Source organism: Mustela nivalis (genome assembly GCF_964662115.1).
Source record: "Mustela nivalis genome assembly, chromosome: 13".
NCBI lineage: Eukaryota > Metazoa > Chordata > Mammalia > Carnivora > Mustelidae > Mustela > Mustela nivalis.
The window spans coordinates 24,471,340-24,486,410 of NC_139032.1; the positions used below are offsets into that span (position 1 = coordinate 24,471,340).

The 15,071-nt window shown below is 42.0% G+C and overlaps 1 protein-coding gene across 1 annotated transcript in view; it reads right to left on the reverse strand.

Moving 5' to 3' along the window:
- Positions 1–8,299, reverse strand: part of LOC309846294 (spermatogenesis-associated protein 31D3-like) — a 45,638-nt gene extending 37,339 nt beyond the window's left edge. Inside the window, exons 1-4 of the mRNA XM_082695176.1 lie at positions 7,114–8,299; positions 6,149–6,194; positions 5,538–5,598; positions 4,392–5,268 (exon numbers count right to left, since the gene is read on the reverse strand). Coding sequence (XP_082551302.1) covers positions 4,392–5,268; positions 5,538–5,598; positions 6,149–6,194; positions 7,114–7,305 — 1,176 coding nt within the window. The 5' untranslated portion in view covers positions 7,306–8,299. The remainder of the gene's footprint in view (positions 1–4,391; positions 5,269–5,537; positions 5,599–6,148; positions 6,195–7,113) is intronic.
- Positions 8,300–15,071: the final 6,772 nt, after the last annotated feature.

Consider the following 15,071-nt stretch of genomic DNA (forward strand, 5'->3'; position numbering starts at 1 on the left):
ATTTTATCTACTCCATTATAGGGGAAACACAGTAGTTTATTTGAAAAGTAACATGACAAATTTTTCTTCTAAATATTTGAAAACACACAATGTCAAGCCTTCAAAAACATAGACGGTGTTCTTCTATGCTTTTGGAATATTACAGTTACCGAGTGATTAAGGGACAGTGAAATTCTGCCCTGAATTAAGATTACTTCTTCTGTGTGTTTGAGGAATTCACCCAAATTGCTCCTCAGGGTTGACTTTAAGGCAGAGCAAAATTAATTGCCAAAGCCTCAAAGCCCAGTGCCTTTTCATCACAAATGCTGCATACATCTGTTTTGAATAAGTGTGTAGCACAGGTGATAAATACCAAAGAAACGTGAGAGCTTCGACGTGGATACATAGCATATGTCTCAGAGATGGATGGCAAGGTGTTTTAAAGGGGATTTTGCACTTTAATCACAGTGTATCACACCCACCCAATGATAACAGAACAAGTTTGGTAATGGATATGTGGGAAGTTATATTGTTCTATGTGCTCTTGTACATGTTTAAACATTTCTCTAGTAAAAATCATTTTCAAAGAGATGTTGAGTGCCTCATAAGGACAGGGAGGAGTCAGAAGGAGACCTGACAAGGGTAGATTAGTCCATCAAGACAAGAACTTAGCTCTATCTCAATAAAGACATTTCAGAAAATATATTTCCTTTGAGACTGGGAAGGAAACCTCTTTCCATATAACAGGAAGGAAGAGGAAAAGAAGAATGGGGATATTTTTTTGGAAGGATTTCATTTTGTTTTGTTTTGTGAGAAGCTCTATCACTGCTTTCTTGTTCCTCTGTGAGCTGTGTTGGATGTGCTGGATGTGCTGGATGCGAAGATGGCCTAAGTTTGAAGAAAGTAAAGGAAATTTGAAATAGATCTGAGGGCCACCTGGGTGTCTCGGTCAGTTTAGAATCTGCCTTCGGTTCAGGTGATGGCCATGGTGTCCTGGGATTGAGTCCTGCTCCTTGCTTGGCAGAAAACTGCTTCTCCCTCTACTTCTGCCAGTACCCCTGATTGTGCTTCTGCTCTCTCTCTCAAATGAAATTAAAAATAAGGTAAAATAAATTAGGTCTGAGAAACTGGGGAAAGAATGTACTAAGGAAATATTGACCTAACTCCATTTATTTTGCTCACATTAGTAGGTCTTAGATAAGTATTTGTGGAATGAATAATAATTTCCGGGTAGTGCTGGGGCTGAATTTCATGTGGCACCAGTAGACTCAGTTTTGACATGGGAGATTTAATCCAACAGTGATCAGTTACATATAGAAAGGCATTTCTTAAAAAAAAAAAAAAAAAAGGCAGAGAGACAAGATTTTGCCAGACAGTAAGGAGGGCAGGAGTTTAGATGGGGTCCACTTGTACTGGAGCCTGTTTTGTTTTGTTTTTAATTGAAGAATGGCTGATGCAGTATCACATTAGTGTCAGGTATGCAACTCTATGCTGTGCTGTGCTCACCACAACTGCAGCTACCACATGTCACCAGATAACACTATTACAGTACCATCAACTCTATTTCCTATGCTGGACTGGTGGCAATCAGTGAGGAAAGGAATAACAAGGCCTTGCTGGATAGGCAAGAAGAGGAAGGTGAATGATGTGAGTAGAAAAATTAAGAGACATATAAGCTGGAAGGACAGGGCCATGAGGCAAGAGAACAGAATGTCAGACTATAGTATTCTGATGCCAGAAGTATTCCCAGTAATAAGCTCTACAGGGTGGTGGGAAGAACACTGGATTGACCATAATGGACTATAAAATGAGATTATGTAGGAACCACAAGGATGGGTTATTGGCTGGTCTGTCCGCATAGATATAAGATCAGCGTGTACCCCCTCACCACCTCTTCAGGTTCCCTGCCTGGGGCCCCATCCCACCTATTGTCCCCCTCAGGGCCTCCACCACATCAAATCTGCATTCTATCTGTGACCCCCAACATTCAGATAGTGTAGGGTCAATGATAACTTGAATGGGAAGCTATAAGAGTGGTAGTGAGAGAGGTCATGGACATCTGGTTTTTTGTTTTAGCACTGAGCATCCTGAGACTGTCCAGAAGACTACCTCAGGTGTTCTCTAGCACACTCACCCCATTTTGAGTCCCAGTCTGAGGTGGAGTTGCCTTCCGTCCAGAGCCCTGTTTTAAGTGTGGGAATATGTGCCATCATGCCCTCCCCCCAAAGTAAAGCATTCCATGGAGTTCCATGATAAGCCCCCAAACATCTGTATCCTGGTACACAGTCTAGAACTCACCTCTGGTTCATAAGTTGCACGTGTTCTGGGGAAGAGCTACCATGGCTCCACTAAGGCCGTGAATATTGAAGGTGGCAAACCGCCATCCTAGCCATAGTAAAGGCCGTATCTTATATATTGTCATCGAGTGTGGATGGAAGGCAGGCACCAAGATCACCTTCCCCCAAAGGGGATGCCATGCCTGACAGCCTGCAGGTATTGCTTGCATACTCAAGGAACAGAGCCATGCCTTTTTGGTATAAGGCATCGGTAGGCTGCCAGATTCCAGTCTGCCACAAAGTGGTGGTGCCTGGATCAGACTGAGGAAGGAGAGGAGTGGGACAGGTCCTGAGAAGGGGATGAGTAGAAATAAACTTTTGTTCTACCAGCAAGGTTTCTCTTTCACTTTTTCATTTCTTCAAAGGTGTCTTATCCTGGAAGGTGGCAGCTGCCTTGTCAACATTCATATGAATAACAGCTAAGTGATGCTCTTATTCTGCAAAAAACATCCTCAGTCCAGCAGCCTGAAGAAACACCCCCAACCAGCCCAAGAACAACACCCCATCCCCCAAAAACACTCCCATTCAGAGTTCATCCACCTGTGGGATCCTCTGATCACTGACTTCTAAGTCATGATTAAGCTAACACAACAGTGTCTTAATCAATATTTTCTGAAAACTATACCTGTATTTGATCCTCCTCCGATATAGAAGACTTACTGTAAAGGGTGTAAAACATTCAGTGAGGGGAGAGGTGTGAGCTACTGTATATTTTCAGGAAGGCTAAGTCATGGGACAGGAGAGAGAGCCCATCAGAGGGAGAATGGGCTTTGGGGGCTTTCGGGGGCACATGATACATATTTCCCAAGAGGTCCAGGAGATTGGTAACCTTTTAGAAGATGAAGGAAGCAATCAATAACGGCTGAACTGATTTGCCCAAAACCATTGCTCCCAAAACAGTACACAGAACAGACAACATGTTACTAGAGAAATATTTACTCTGTGGGCACACCACCAGGTTATGGCTTCTTCCCCTTTATGCCTGGTTACTGTCCTCTTCCAGCATCGGCCTTTGCACTTTTGACCTTTGGCTCCCATGTGAGCACACCTTGCCTTATAGGCAGCCTTGGAGGCCATCTGAGCGCACCTTGCCTTTTAGGCGGCCTTGGGGGCCATCTGTTGCCTATGGAGTCACGTTTGACAGATGTAGGAGTCTGATGGGTTATATTAGAGGCTAATGGCCTCAAAATTCTTTGTTCCTCCTTGCCCGCAGTTGAGGTGGCAGGGAAAGGATGATTGGGGATGGGGGCTGAATTGGCTGTTCCTGCTTTGTGTCCACAGAGAGATGTCAAGCTTCCATTAAACTCTTTTGATTTAAAGCACTGTATGGATTCAAGGACCCTAGGGGGAAGGCCCCAAGTCACCCTCTTATTAAGCCTTTTAATATGGTCTTCCAGCATCTGTGCTGCCGTAGGTGTAACAAGGGGAAGCTCCTGGAAGTATTCAGGGAGTCTTCCTCAACCTGTGATGGTGGCAAACTTCCCTCTTTTATTTCATTCTGGTATTTCTTAGAAACAAGTGATGTCTGCTCCATGGAATGCCATTAATTATGCACAGTCTTCACAAGTTTATCAAGTTGTCTCTGTCCTGTAGTCTCTACAGACACCATGGAATTTTTCACAGATCGGCTATGTTCTTGGTCAGAACCATATCCCATATCATTTGCTGGGTTGTGTCCCTGATCCTTTTCCAGGTCATCTTTGCAGGAAATGTCCTCTAGCAGAATTTCTGGGAGCTCCACATACACGCTTTTTGACCTACTCCTTCTGATCAGACTCTTATTAGAGATCCCCGAGCGTCCACCATGGCGCTGAGACTCAGTTGCTGTGGAAGAGTCAGTGCTAGAGGCTCATAGATCCTGCGGGTTAGGCCCCTCTGGTGTAGGATGAGCCTCTTTTGAAGATGAGACTCTAGTTTTCTCCGAAGCTCTTCATTCAGAGGAAACTTCCCAGGAGTGACAGAGATTACAACTTGGGCCTTGGTGGCCTTGTGGCTGAAACAAGGGTTAGACGCAGAACAGTAGTCCTCCTGGGATCTTTGGACTATAGTGGGTAAACCCCACACACGTTTCTGTACCTTCTGCAACACGTTCCATTCCAGTTGTTGGATTTCTTTTGATGTGAGATGGTTGGATACATTGTGAGGTCTGTGAAAACACACTCCACAGATGCTGATTAGGCTAGAGGACCAGATGGGCCTGGGGCTGGACATGAGGGATGGGTAGGGGCTGGGTTTGAGGCAGGAGTTGAGGCAGGTTCTCAGGCATGGATGGAGGAAGTAGATGGGGAACTCCTGGGGATTCCTGCTCTGGGGAGGCATTCGAGATGTTATCTGAGGCATCCGCAGCAGGGAAGGACTCATTATGCAGAGTTTGGAAACCTCAAACTGGATGGGGGTTTGCTGTAAATGGCCCTCCTCCAAGGTGGTAGGATATGGACACTGTTCCCACAACTGCGGAAAGGGGCTGACATCTTGGGAAAGGGTATTTAGGGACACTGTCTCTGTTTGGACGCTACGGTCCACTGAATGAGCATGATGGGGTGGGACAGGAGGTGGAAAGGCAGGGGGCTGGGCTGGGAAATGGTCCATTGGGAATTTGGAATCCAAGGAAGGAAAGGGCTCTGGTGGCACAGAATCACCCGGTGGTGAGGGTGGAAAGAAATCAGCCACAGGGATCACTGGGTTAGGTGAGAAGATGGAGGCAGGTGGTGGGGAAGACTCAGGCAGCGAAGCTGGTATTAGCTCTCCTGGAGGGACTGCTGAGAAGTCAGTGGAGAGAGTGAATGATGAAGTCGTCACAGGAGCTGTGGAAGCCAAGGAAGTAGAATCTTCCAGTGCCTGCAGGAACAGCAGCCGTTTGATCTCAGCAAATGTGCTGTTACTTATCTCACAGGAGGGGTCTGGACATAACAGTTGACGAAAGTGGATGGTATCATGATGCCGGCCGAGGGGGCTGCAGGAGACAGGAGGTAAAAAACTGCAGCCAGGACCAGAACAAGGGGAGGCGGCCATGCAGACCTGACAAGGGAGGGGCCACCTGAATCCTGCTATCCCTTCACAATGCCCCACTTTAATGAACTGACAGTGTACTCAGTACCATTCACCCCAATATCTGTTCCTATGGCTACCCCCACCCCATGGCTCTGACAGACTGCAGTGAATCCTGCAATTGCATAAAACCTGCTCTAAGAGGCAATAGGATCAAGGGGGAAAACTGGTCACCTTCTTAAAATAGAGATCAGCTTCCGGGTCTCCTCCACTTCCCGTTGGTACCATCTGCCATCTGGGGAAACAGGAGACTGAGTTATATAGTGAAAGTAGAAACATAGGTATTAATCCAGGAGTCCCCTTATAGGACAGCCTTGGGATGTTGGACTCTGAAAGCCCCAACAATCAATAGATGAGGGCAAATGGCCAGTGATGTGAAGCTGGTTAGTAATCTAGCTTCCTGTATAAAGTACTTTCATGTAAATTATCCATGTGATGATCAGACCACCTCTGTGAAGCAGAGAGGTCAGGGAAGACTCCTGAAGGTCCATGATGTCAGAGAGCTTTCACAAAGTCAGGAGACAAAAGTTCTGACTCTTGTCATCTCACACGGCCACCTAGTGGGAAGCACTCGTTGTCCAGATCCATCACTGCTTCATGCTCAATAATGGTCAGAGCAGGGATCTGAGAAGGGTTTTGCACTCTGGCTACATTTCCATGAGCCTCTCCTCTGAGGGAATGTATCTAGCAGCTCGCATCCTCAGAGTTCATGGACCGGGCCCTCATGGAGAGGGCAGCAAGCATCAGCCTTGGAGAGAGCTCAGGTGGAATAGGCAGAACCTTACCTTCCAGTGTCTCTCCTTTCCTCCTCCTCTTGGCTCTGCCCTGATGCTAGAAGAAAAATGAAAATGAGGGGGGTTGGGAACCATGTCTTACTCTTCTCTCAGAAATGGAAACATCGTTTATGCAAGAATTCTAGGACTTTAGTAGAACTTTGTGTTCCTTGCTTTTTTCAGTTTTAAAGGTGATAAAATGTTGTCAATATTTACTCTTTGGAAAATCCAGGGGACGACTTTGTCTAGGAGGTCCACAATCCGAAGTCCTTTGTTCATTGAGGACATAGAAAAGGAAGCCCAACAGTCACACCTGTGCTGCCTCAGGTAGGACCCTGTAAACTAGGTCATAGCTCCGACCTCACTGTCTTCTCAGAGGTTTAGCAGTGTTCTGATCATCTCAGCATGAAGGAAGGCTTGATCAAGTGATGCTGGACTTGGGAATGTGACTTGATATGGTCGAGTGCTGGGAAACTTTGTTCTCTTACACAGACCCCATCCTCTCAAAATAACCCAATCCAGGACTACAGAATCCCTGAGTTTGGGATTTTATCCAAGAACCACCACCATACCCAGATAGACTGTAGTTTCAAGTAGAAACCTTAGTTCTTTCTTAACACTTACCCCTGCCAGGCCTCTTTTCCTAGAGGAGTGAATGTCTGTTCTCTTAAGACTTCCCATTTTAGGTGCTTCTCCCACTCTACCAAACTCCTTTTAAAACCTGGGATTAGGGCTCCTGGATGGCTCAGTTGGTTAAGTGTCTGCCTTGGGGTCAGGTCAGGGTTCCAGGGTCTTGGGATCTAGCTCCACATTGCACTCCCTGTTTCTCTCTCCCTCTGCCCCTCTACCCCACTTCTGCTCTCTTCCTTTGTCTTAAATAAAGTCTAAAAAAAAAAAAAAAGGAATAAGATTTGGGATTAGAAATGGAAACCGTAATAATCTATGTTGAGTTCCTCCCCTCCCCAAGGTTTTCTTACCTTTTGGGTAATTTTGCTTTTCCAATTTGGAAATGGAATCCCCACCAGGTAGCACAGGAACAGAAGGAGCAATCCCAAACCACACAGGAAGGTGAAGTTGGGATCCAATTCCCAACATGTTGAGCCAGAGCTCAGACATGGTTTAGTATCGCTATTCAGAAATGAGAGAACATTCCAGTGTTGGAACTTCATCGTCTGAATCACAAGACACCCTATATTGTGCACACGCTGAATATATATCGTCCCCAGGCTTACATCACAGAGCACGGTCACAAAGAGTTTCTGAGGGTGAGGGAGGGGAGAGTTGAACAAGGTGTGTCCAGAGCCCCTCCCCACCTACTAGCTCAGAAGACCCCTCCATCCTCCTGGTCCTTCAGGTCTGCCATCCTATTTTCCTACTCCTTTTCATCACTTATGAAAATTATGAAATTTTCTGTCATTCCATGTATAATTCATATATTACCTGGGTCCCGCTTCACTGTTTGAGAAATTGGCTTTCGTCTTACCAGGTCTGTGCCTTGAAAGTCTGCAAGGCTACCTGGAGTTTTTGCTTGTACCCTGACATTTACACTCAGGATCACATAGGTCCTCAGATCCAGCTTTCATATACAGTGTGTTTGCCTGGGACACCTGGGTGGCTCAGTCGGCTAAGTAATCACCCTCAGCTCAGGCCATGATCTGAGGGTTCTGGGATCAAGCTCCGCATCTGGCTCCTTGCTCCATGTGGAGCCTGATTCCCCCACTCCCTCTGCCTGCAGCTCCCCTGATTGTGTGCTCTCTGTCAAATAAATAAAACCTTTAAAAGAAAATGTGTTTGGCTTCCATGAACGCAGATAGAGACCTTAACGTTCTTTCACACTCACTCAGTTCCGTACATGTTGCACAGCACATTTCAGTTTTTGTTTCATTCGGCCTTTAGTATCTTCCGTCAGAGAGGCTGACTCAATTAAACTCAATAATGCATTATTCAATAATCCCCAAACCAAAGTCAGTGTAAAATGACTGTAAATAATTAAACCTTCAAATGGTCTTGGGGGTAACTGTGCAGCACTCGTATTCCTAAAGTTAGTGAAGCTAAACTGCATAAAAGGTTTGGGGACAAGCTAACACACACACACACATACACACACACACACCCTTTGACAAAACAATCCATTTTCTTATTTATAAACTTAGGTTATTACTTATCTACTATATTACTACTTAGGATTAGTAAGAAGATTAGAGAAAATGCTTATAAAATGCCAAGCACAATCTCTGGCAACTAAGAGACAGTATCAGAGAAAGATCTGTTATTGTTGCCACTGCTGTGGCTCCAAATTAAAGGTCCCAGCTCAGATTTGGGAAGTAAGATAATCAAATATATGATCACTACTTAGGAAAAGCAGAACTAAGGAAAATCATTTTCCAGGGTTCTAGAGTGAGGGAGAAGTGCATAAAGAATAGAGATTTGAGTTGGGAAACAAAAGTGCTGATTTCATGCTTCCTTCCCACCACTTTCTGTATTAAGCAACCATGGTCAAGTCACTAAACTGGCCTCAACTATTACAAATGTAAATTGGGGTAATAGTCCTTATTTTTCTATGTTCTTGGATTCCTCATGTGATATGTTAATAAAATATTATACAAAAAGAGTGGCACTAGTAGCTGTGACTATTTTTTTGTTGTTGTATACTTATAAAGAAATATCACACAATTAAGGCAAGATATTTAAACTTCAAGTGCTTACATAATTTTTGTGTCAAGAGAGAAAAGTTGTTCACATTTCTCCACAAACAGAAGAGGCATCTCACCACATTTTTAAAAAGCATAAAATGTTAATGATATGTCTAATAATGTGTTATGTCAAGGTTTAGAATTCATGACTAAGAAGATAAGACAGATGTCTATAAATGTACATATTTAGCAATAATAATAGCAGAATTAACAAATGCCAATACTGTCAATGAGAATACTGACACTAGCACAATATGATAGAAGGTTATGAACACCATCTTCCAAATACCCAAGCTGCAAGTTCCATGGGAACAGATTTCCCAGGTCACATAAGATATATTGAGTTTTATTATTTTAAGGATAATATGATTTAACAATCATTTTTAGCCTGAGTCAGTCAGCACAATTTCTAAGCTGTGACCAAAGAATAATGTAGGTCCCCTGACAACCTTCCTCATTAATAATAACCATCTTCCCTCTTCCAGCTGAAAATGTCAAAGGACTCGACTGATAAAATTTTCCATACAGTCTGAGCATCACAGTACTTCAGTGAATATTGCTTCAAAAGAAGACTCCTACCCAGGAAGTCTTCAAGCCACCTTTGACTCCTCTGCCCTTCAAGCCCTCACATTCAATGTTATTACATTTCCTGGATATTTCCTTAAGATATCTCTTAAATTTGTTCCTTTACTTCCATTTTCACTGCCACAATTATAGTCCACAGCATGACCTTTTATCAACACTCTCAACTCCAGTTTTTTTCTTCCTTCAATCCAGCCTATAAATCCCTGCCCATTTAGCTCCCTAAAACACTGCTTACATCCTGCCACATGCTTTCTCAGGAGCCTATACTCAAGTCCATCCTTTGATCCCAGGGAGGAGCTTTCAAAAAGCACTGATGCCCAAATCCTACCTAAAGAGGTTCTGATTTAATTTATCTGGGATGGAGCCCAAATATTAATTTTTCTTTAAAGGTTCCTTGGGTGTTTCTAGGGTGTTTCTAATGTGCAGCCAGGTTTGGGAACCACTTCAATGCATCTCTATTGCCTATTAAGTCAAACTAAGACTCCCAGAGCAGATGCTGCAGGTGCTCTCCTGAGATTCCCTCCCATTCCTTTGACCTTTCTATGCACCATCCCATGGCTTCGGTGTGATTTGTTCCTAATGCCCATCAATACATGCTACTCTTCTGATGACTGCCCTTGTGTGACTAGTGCTATTGCATCCTTGTTCCTGCAGAGAAAACAGAAGGGGCCTGGGGATTTATATCCCTGGGGCAGCTCTAAGTCAATGCCTAAGAAATGTAGGAGTACGACTGCCTAGCTCCCTTGGCTGGATCTGGGCATATTCTGTAGTGTAATTTACACTTCAGAGCTCCCTAGCAGACCAGTCTAAGACAAACACTTTACATAAATAAACACACACACACACACACACACACACACACACACACACACACACAAACACGCACTGTGTGTGTGTTTAGATTTTTCCCCTTGCTTTTTTCCCCTTCCCTTTACTCCCTTTCTTGTTTCATCAGGTAGCACCTTCCTTAAGATATCACTTGGATACAAAACCTCATCACAAGGTCTGCTTATGAAGAAGCCAACCTGTCTGACATCTTGCTAAAAACAATTCATAACTTGGTCCCACCATGTTTTCTGCAATTATCCATCATGTACTAGATGTGCTAGTTTTCTCATCAATTATACTTACTCCTTAAGCTATTTCCCAAGTGACCTCTGCGACTATCATAACTTCCTAACTTCCAAAAACAAACTCTATCACTCCCATACCATGCATAGCCCAAAGCCCTATCCATGAAAAGTGCTCAATAAATATGGTTTGAACTGGTGCTGCCTCCTCCATGAAACTTGTTTCAACAATTCTAGCACATATAACCCTAGATGTATTCTCCAAATTCTATATTTAATGTCATCCACATTCATTTGTTGAGTTATTCAACAAATATTTATGTGATTACTATGTCCCAAGACCTGTGCTCACCATGGGGAATGAAACAGTAAGTATGGAGGCACGTGGGTGGCTCAGTGGGTTTAAGCTTCTGCCTAAGCTTGGGTCATGATCTCAGGGTCCTGGAATCAAGCCCCCCATCGGGTGTCTGCTCAGCAGGGAGCCTCCTTCCACCCCCATCCCCCAAGCCTGCCTCTCTGCCTATTTTTGATCTTGGTCTAATTAATTAATTAATTAATTTAAAGAAAAAAAAGACACAGTAAGTATGGATTTTCTTTTGCTCCCATGGAGTTTAGAATCAAGTTAAGGATACATATATTAAGCAAATAATCACACTAATAAATGTTGATTTATAGCCATGAACATCTAAGGTGAGATAAATGGTGCTGTGAGAAAACACAAAAAGTAATAAATGTCCTCAACTAGGACTTCTCTGAGTAAATAATGAAGAAGTGATGACCTAAAATTATTGTCCTTCTCTATTTTAGAGATTCTTGGTCCCACCCCCTGAAATTGCATACAAATTTTGTGTGACTATGTATTATTCTTTTAATAGATTTTTAAGAGGTCCATAACCACAAATGTTGCACAATGGCAATCCTATAGAAAACATGCCACATTTATCAACTGCCTTCTACGTGTACCCTATCTGGAGATCACTATTCATAGAAATGTTAATATTTTCTTTTGTACTTGATATTATTTAGTAAAATATTAGACATATGCTCATCACTTAACAAATATTGTTATCCTCCCCCTGCTCTTAGCCTGAGTGTTTGCACAGAACTCAGATTCTCAAAAAACAAATAAGCAAAATGTCTTTATTTTCTTTATTAAATTAAGGGCCCATTTTGAGCAGTTGTGGGCAGGGTGCAATTGATTATCTTGGTTTTGTTTGGGTACCAGGAAAACAAGAGCAACAAAACAGGATTTGCGTGTTAAAACCTTCCGGGATGCCTGGGTGGCTCAGTTGGTTAAGCGGCTGCCTTCGGCTCAGGTCCTGGGATCCGGTCCCACATCTGGCTTCTTGCTCCACAGGGAGCCTGCTTCTCCCTTGGCCTCTACCTGCCACTCTGCCTGCCTGTACTCTCTCTATCTCCCTGACAAATAAATAAATAAAATCTTAAAAAAAAAAAAAAAAAACCTGCTTGTACCAGGCTAGTGCCAAACAACTGTCTCTACATAGGCTTCAGTGTTTGCTACTTCAGGGATTTAACACATTCAACCTGGGAACTCCCTGCTGTTTTTCCCATCCTCAAACCTTAGCTACCCTAAATGTATGTTTGTTACCTAAAAGGTAAAAGCAAAAATCATTCATTTCATGCAGAAAAAAAAAAAGGGAAGCTGATTTCTTAATCAAGTATACTGATCAAATTCAAAGAAAAATAGAATGAAAATTAAAATTTAATTTCAAATGCCACTGGAAAAATATCTTTGACTACATACACATTGAAAATAATGTTATAGCATTAAGGAGGGCACATGATCTGATGAGCACTGGGTATTATACACAACTAAGGAATCATTGAACACATCAAAAACTAATGGTGTACTATATGTTGGCTAATTGAATTTAATAATAATAAAAAAGGAATAAGGGCATTTGGGTGGCTCAGTCGTTAGGCATCTGCCTTCAGCTCAGGTCATGATCCCAGGGTCCTGTAACTGAGCCCCACATCGTGCTCCCTTCGTGGCAGGAAGCCTGCTTCTCCCTCTCCCACTCCCCCTGCATGTGTTCTCACTCCCACTGTCTCTCTCTCTCTGTCAAATAAATAAATAATCTTAAAAAAAAGAAATATTATGTATGTACAGACAAAAAGTTAATATACAATTATATAATAGAAACAACAAATACTTTTCATTTGTATACTTCAAAATGCATTTAAACATGTTATAGATGGAAAAATGTATATAGGGTGCCTGGGTGGCTCAGTGGGTTAAAGCCTCTACCATAGGCTCAAGTCATGATCCCAGGGTCCTAGGACCATAGGGAGCCTGCTTCCTTTCCTCTCTCTCTACCTGCCTCTCGATCTACTTGTGATCTGTCTGTCATAAATAAGTAAATAAACCTTAAAAAAAAAAGAAAGAAAGAAAAATGTATATATAAACCACAATGCCTAACTTACATCAATAAACGCAATAACATAAAAAAGAAAATAAGGAAAATTATACCATATTCCAATATATTGCTAAGGTGTTGTTAAAAAATGTAAAAATTTCAACAACTTGTACTTGAATTTCAGGTCCAGCAGCCCTGAGATAATGGTGCAAAATGTGCAAAACACAAAAACACAGCAAAATATTAAGGGAATAATTAAACTGAATAATCAAAAGACAAACAGGCATCAAAGTTCTAAAGAGGAAAAAGACTACTTTAATACCACATTCTCATCTCCTGTTTCTCTTAAACTTGAAGCTCAGAGTCTCAAAGATTGGCTATTACTAGAACATCCTGAACAGATGACACCATATGCACACATCAATATTTTAACAGACTGCCGTTCTTGAACGGTCCAGGGACCAAACACCAAATTTTAAAAATTTATTTCCTTCTCCCACAGGTTGACAACCCCTATGCCCCTGCACTCCTGTTCACTTCCATCCTAGGTATGCTGTTAATAAAGGGAGAAGACATCAGATACAAACAATATTGGCACTTAATAACAACTCAGGTATAAAGTCTGATCAAGTAGCTGAAATCCACAGTTCATTCTGAAAGCAAGATTTGATGTATGGTTTCTTATTTATGGGTTTTCCTCTCTTGTTAACATATATAATTAAATGCATGATAAGTAGTTAAATATTAGAAATCAAGTCTCAAAAACTACTTTAAGAAGGAAGGATGAGGTAGCAAATTACTTTCCATCCAGGGAATGATGACAGAGTATGAAAGAGTATAAGGCCATCTAATTTTGTCATCTCTTGCATCTACTTTTTAGGGCCTTTGAGCCTCTATCTGTTTCCTAACATGTCCTCCCAGGACTGTCACATTCCCATGGACAGAGTCAGCAATTCTCCATGTTAATTCTATCCTCTCTTCTGCTGCTTCGATGCAAGTAAAGGAAAAACAATTTTACTACACATAAGGGCAGCTTTAATTTAACTCCCATTTTTAAGTAATTTATTCTTAAACATTAATATTTAAGTTATTAATGACAAATTATCTGCTACAAATTTCATGAGTGATGAAAATGAACCAATAATATATTGATATCCCAAAGTAGACATTCCCTGGCCTCAATTAAAAACTTGCCTATTCTAACCGTGAGGTATTTTGCATAATATCACAGACCTGAAAGAAATACTAAGTAACCATTTAGTCCTGTACTTTGCAACTCCTCTGTCTGGAGCTCTCACATACACTAAAAGACTATTACAGTTTTTCTTTCCTTCCTTGCTGAGAGTTCTAGCTGGGAGGGGGGTGGGGGGGATGAAGGTCGAAAGGAGATAAGCTGATGGATATGATGGAGGAGGTTTCACATTCATATGTGTGTTGGATATATAATGTGATCATGGAGCAGTGCTATGGATGAAACGATATCTAGAGGCTAAGAAATTGGCAGCTTCACTGTGCCCAAAGAAGGTTCATTGGGCTGTCACTGACCAGTAAAGATTCACTAAAAGCAGTGGAATAGGCCCTAAATGTTTTTAGTTCACTTCATTGTCAGCCCAAGTGCACTACTGTTCAAATAAGATACATACTTGGGTTGCTTTCACTATACAAATAATACAACCCAAGAATTTTTCTATAACAATGGATTTTTAATTGGCATATTAAATCCCTTCCCCCCACCACCTCCAAGCCAAGGCACCCCTCCAATGACGTTGATTAATCCTTTTGTAGAATTATGAACTTGGAGAGCTTTTTAAAGGAGAAAGGGATTGAACGCCAGGTGGGATTTAGCCAAAGCTGTCACAGCTCTGGTTGTTACCCCTCACAATCCATCTTGCTGAATCAAAAAGCAAACTGTGAACAAAGAGCTTAGGCAGTTTGTTTGAAGATACACTCCTGTCTTTCTAGGAGGGATTAAGTCATGGCTACAGTTTGTTTGGAAAATTATCCACATGAAAATTATTAAATTCATGTGGCATCTCTTTGAGCCAAAATGTTTTATAACTTTTCATCTCTATATCACAGTGATAGTAATGCTGTAGTTTTTTACTGAAACACAAACCCTCTCCTCAGTCTTTCAGAATATTGCTTAATATTTTGCATTTACCACAAGAATACACAAGATGTTGACTCTTAGACTTTTAAATAATAAGGA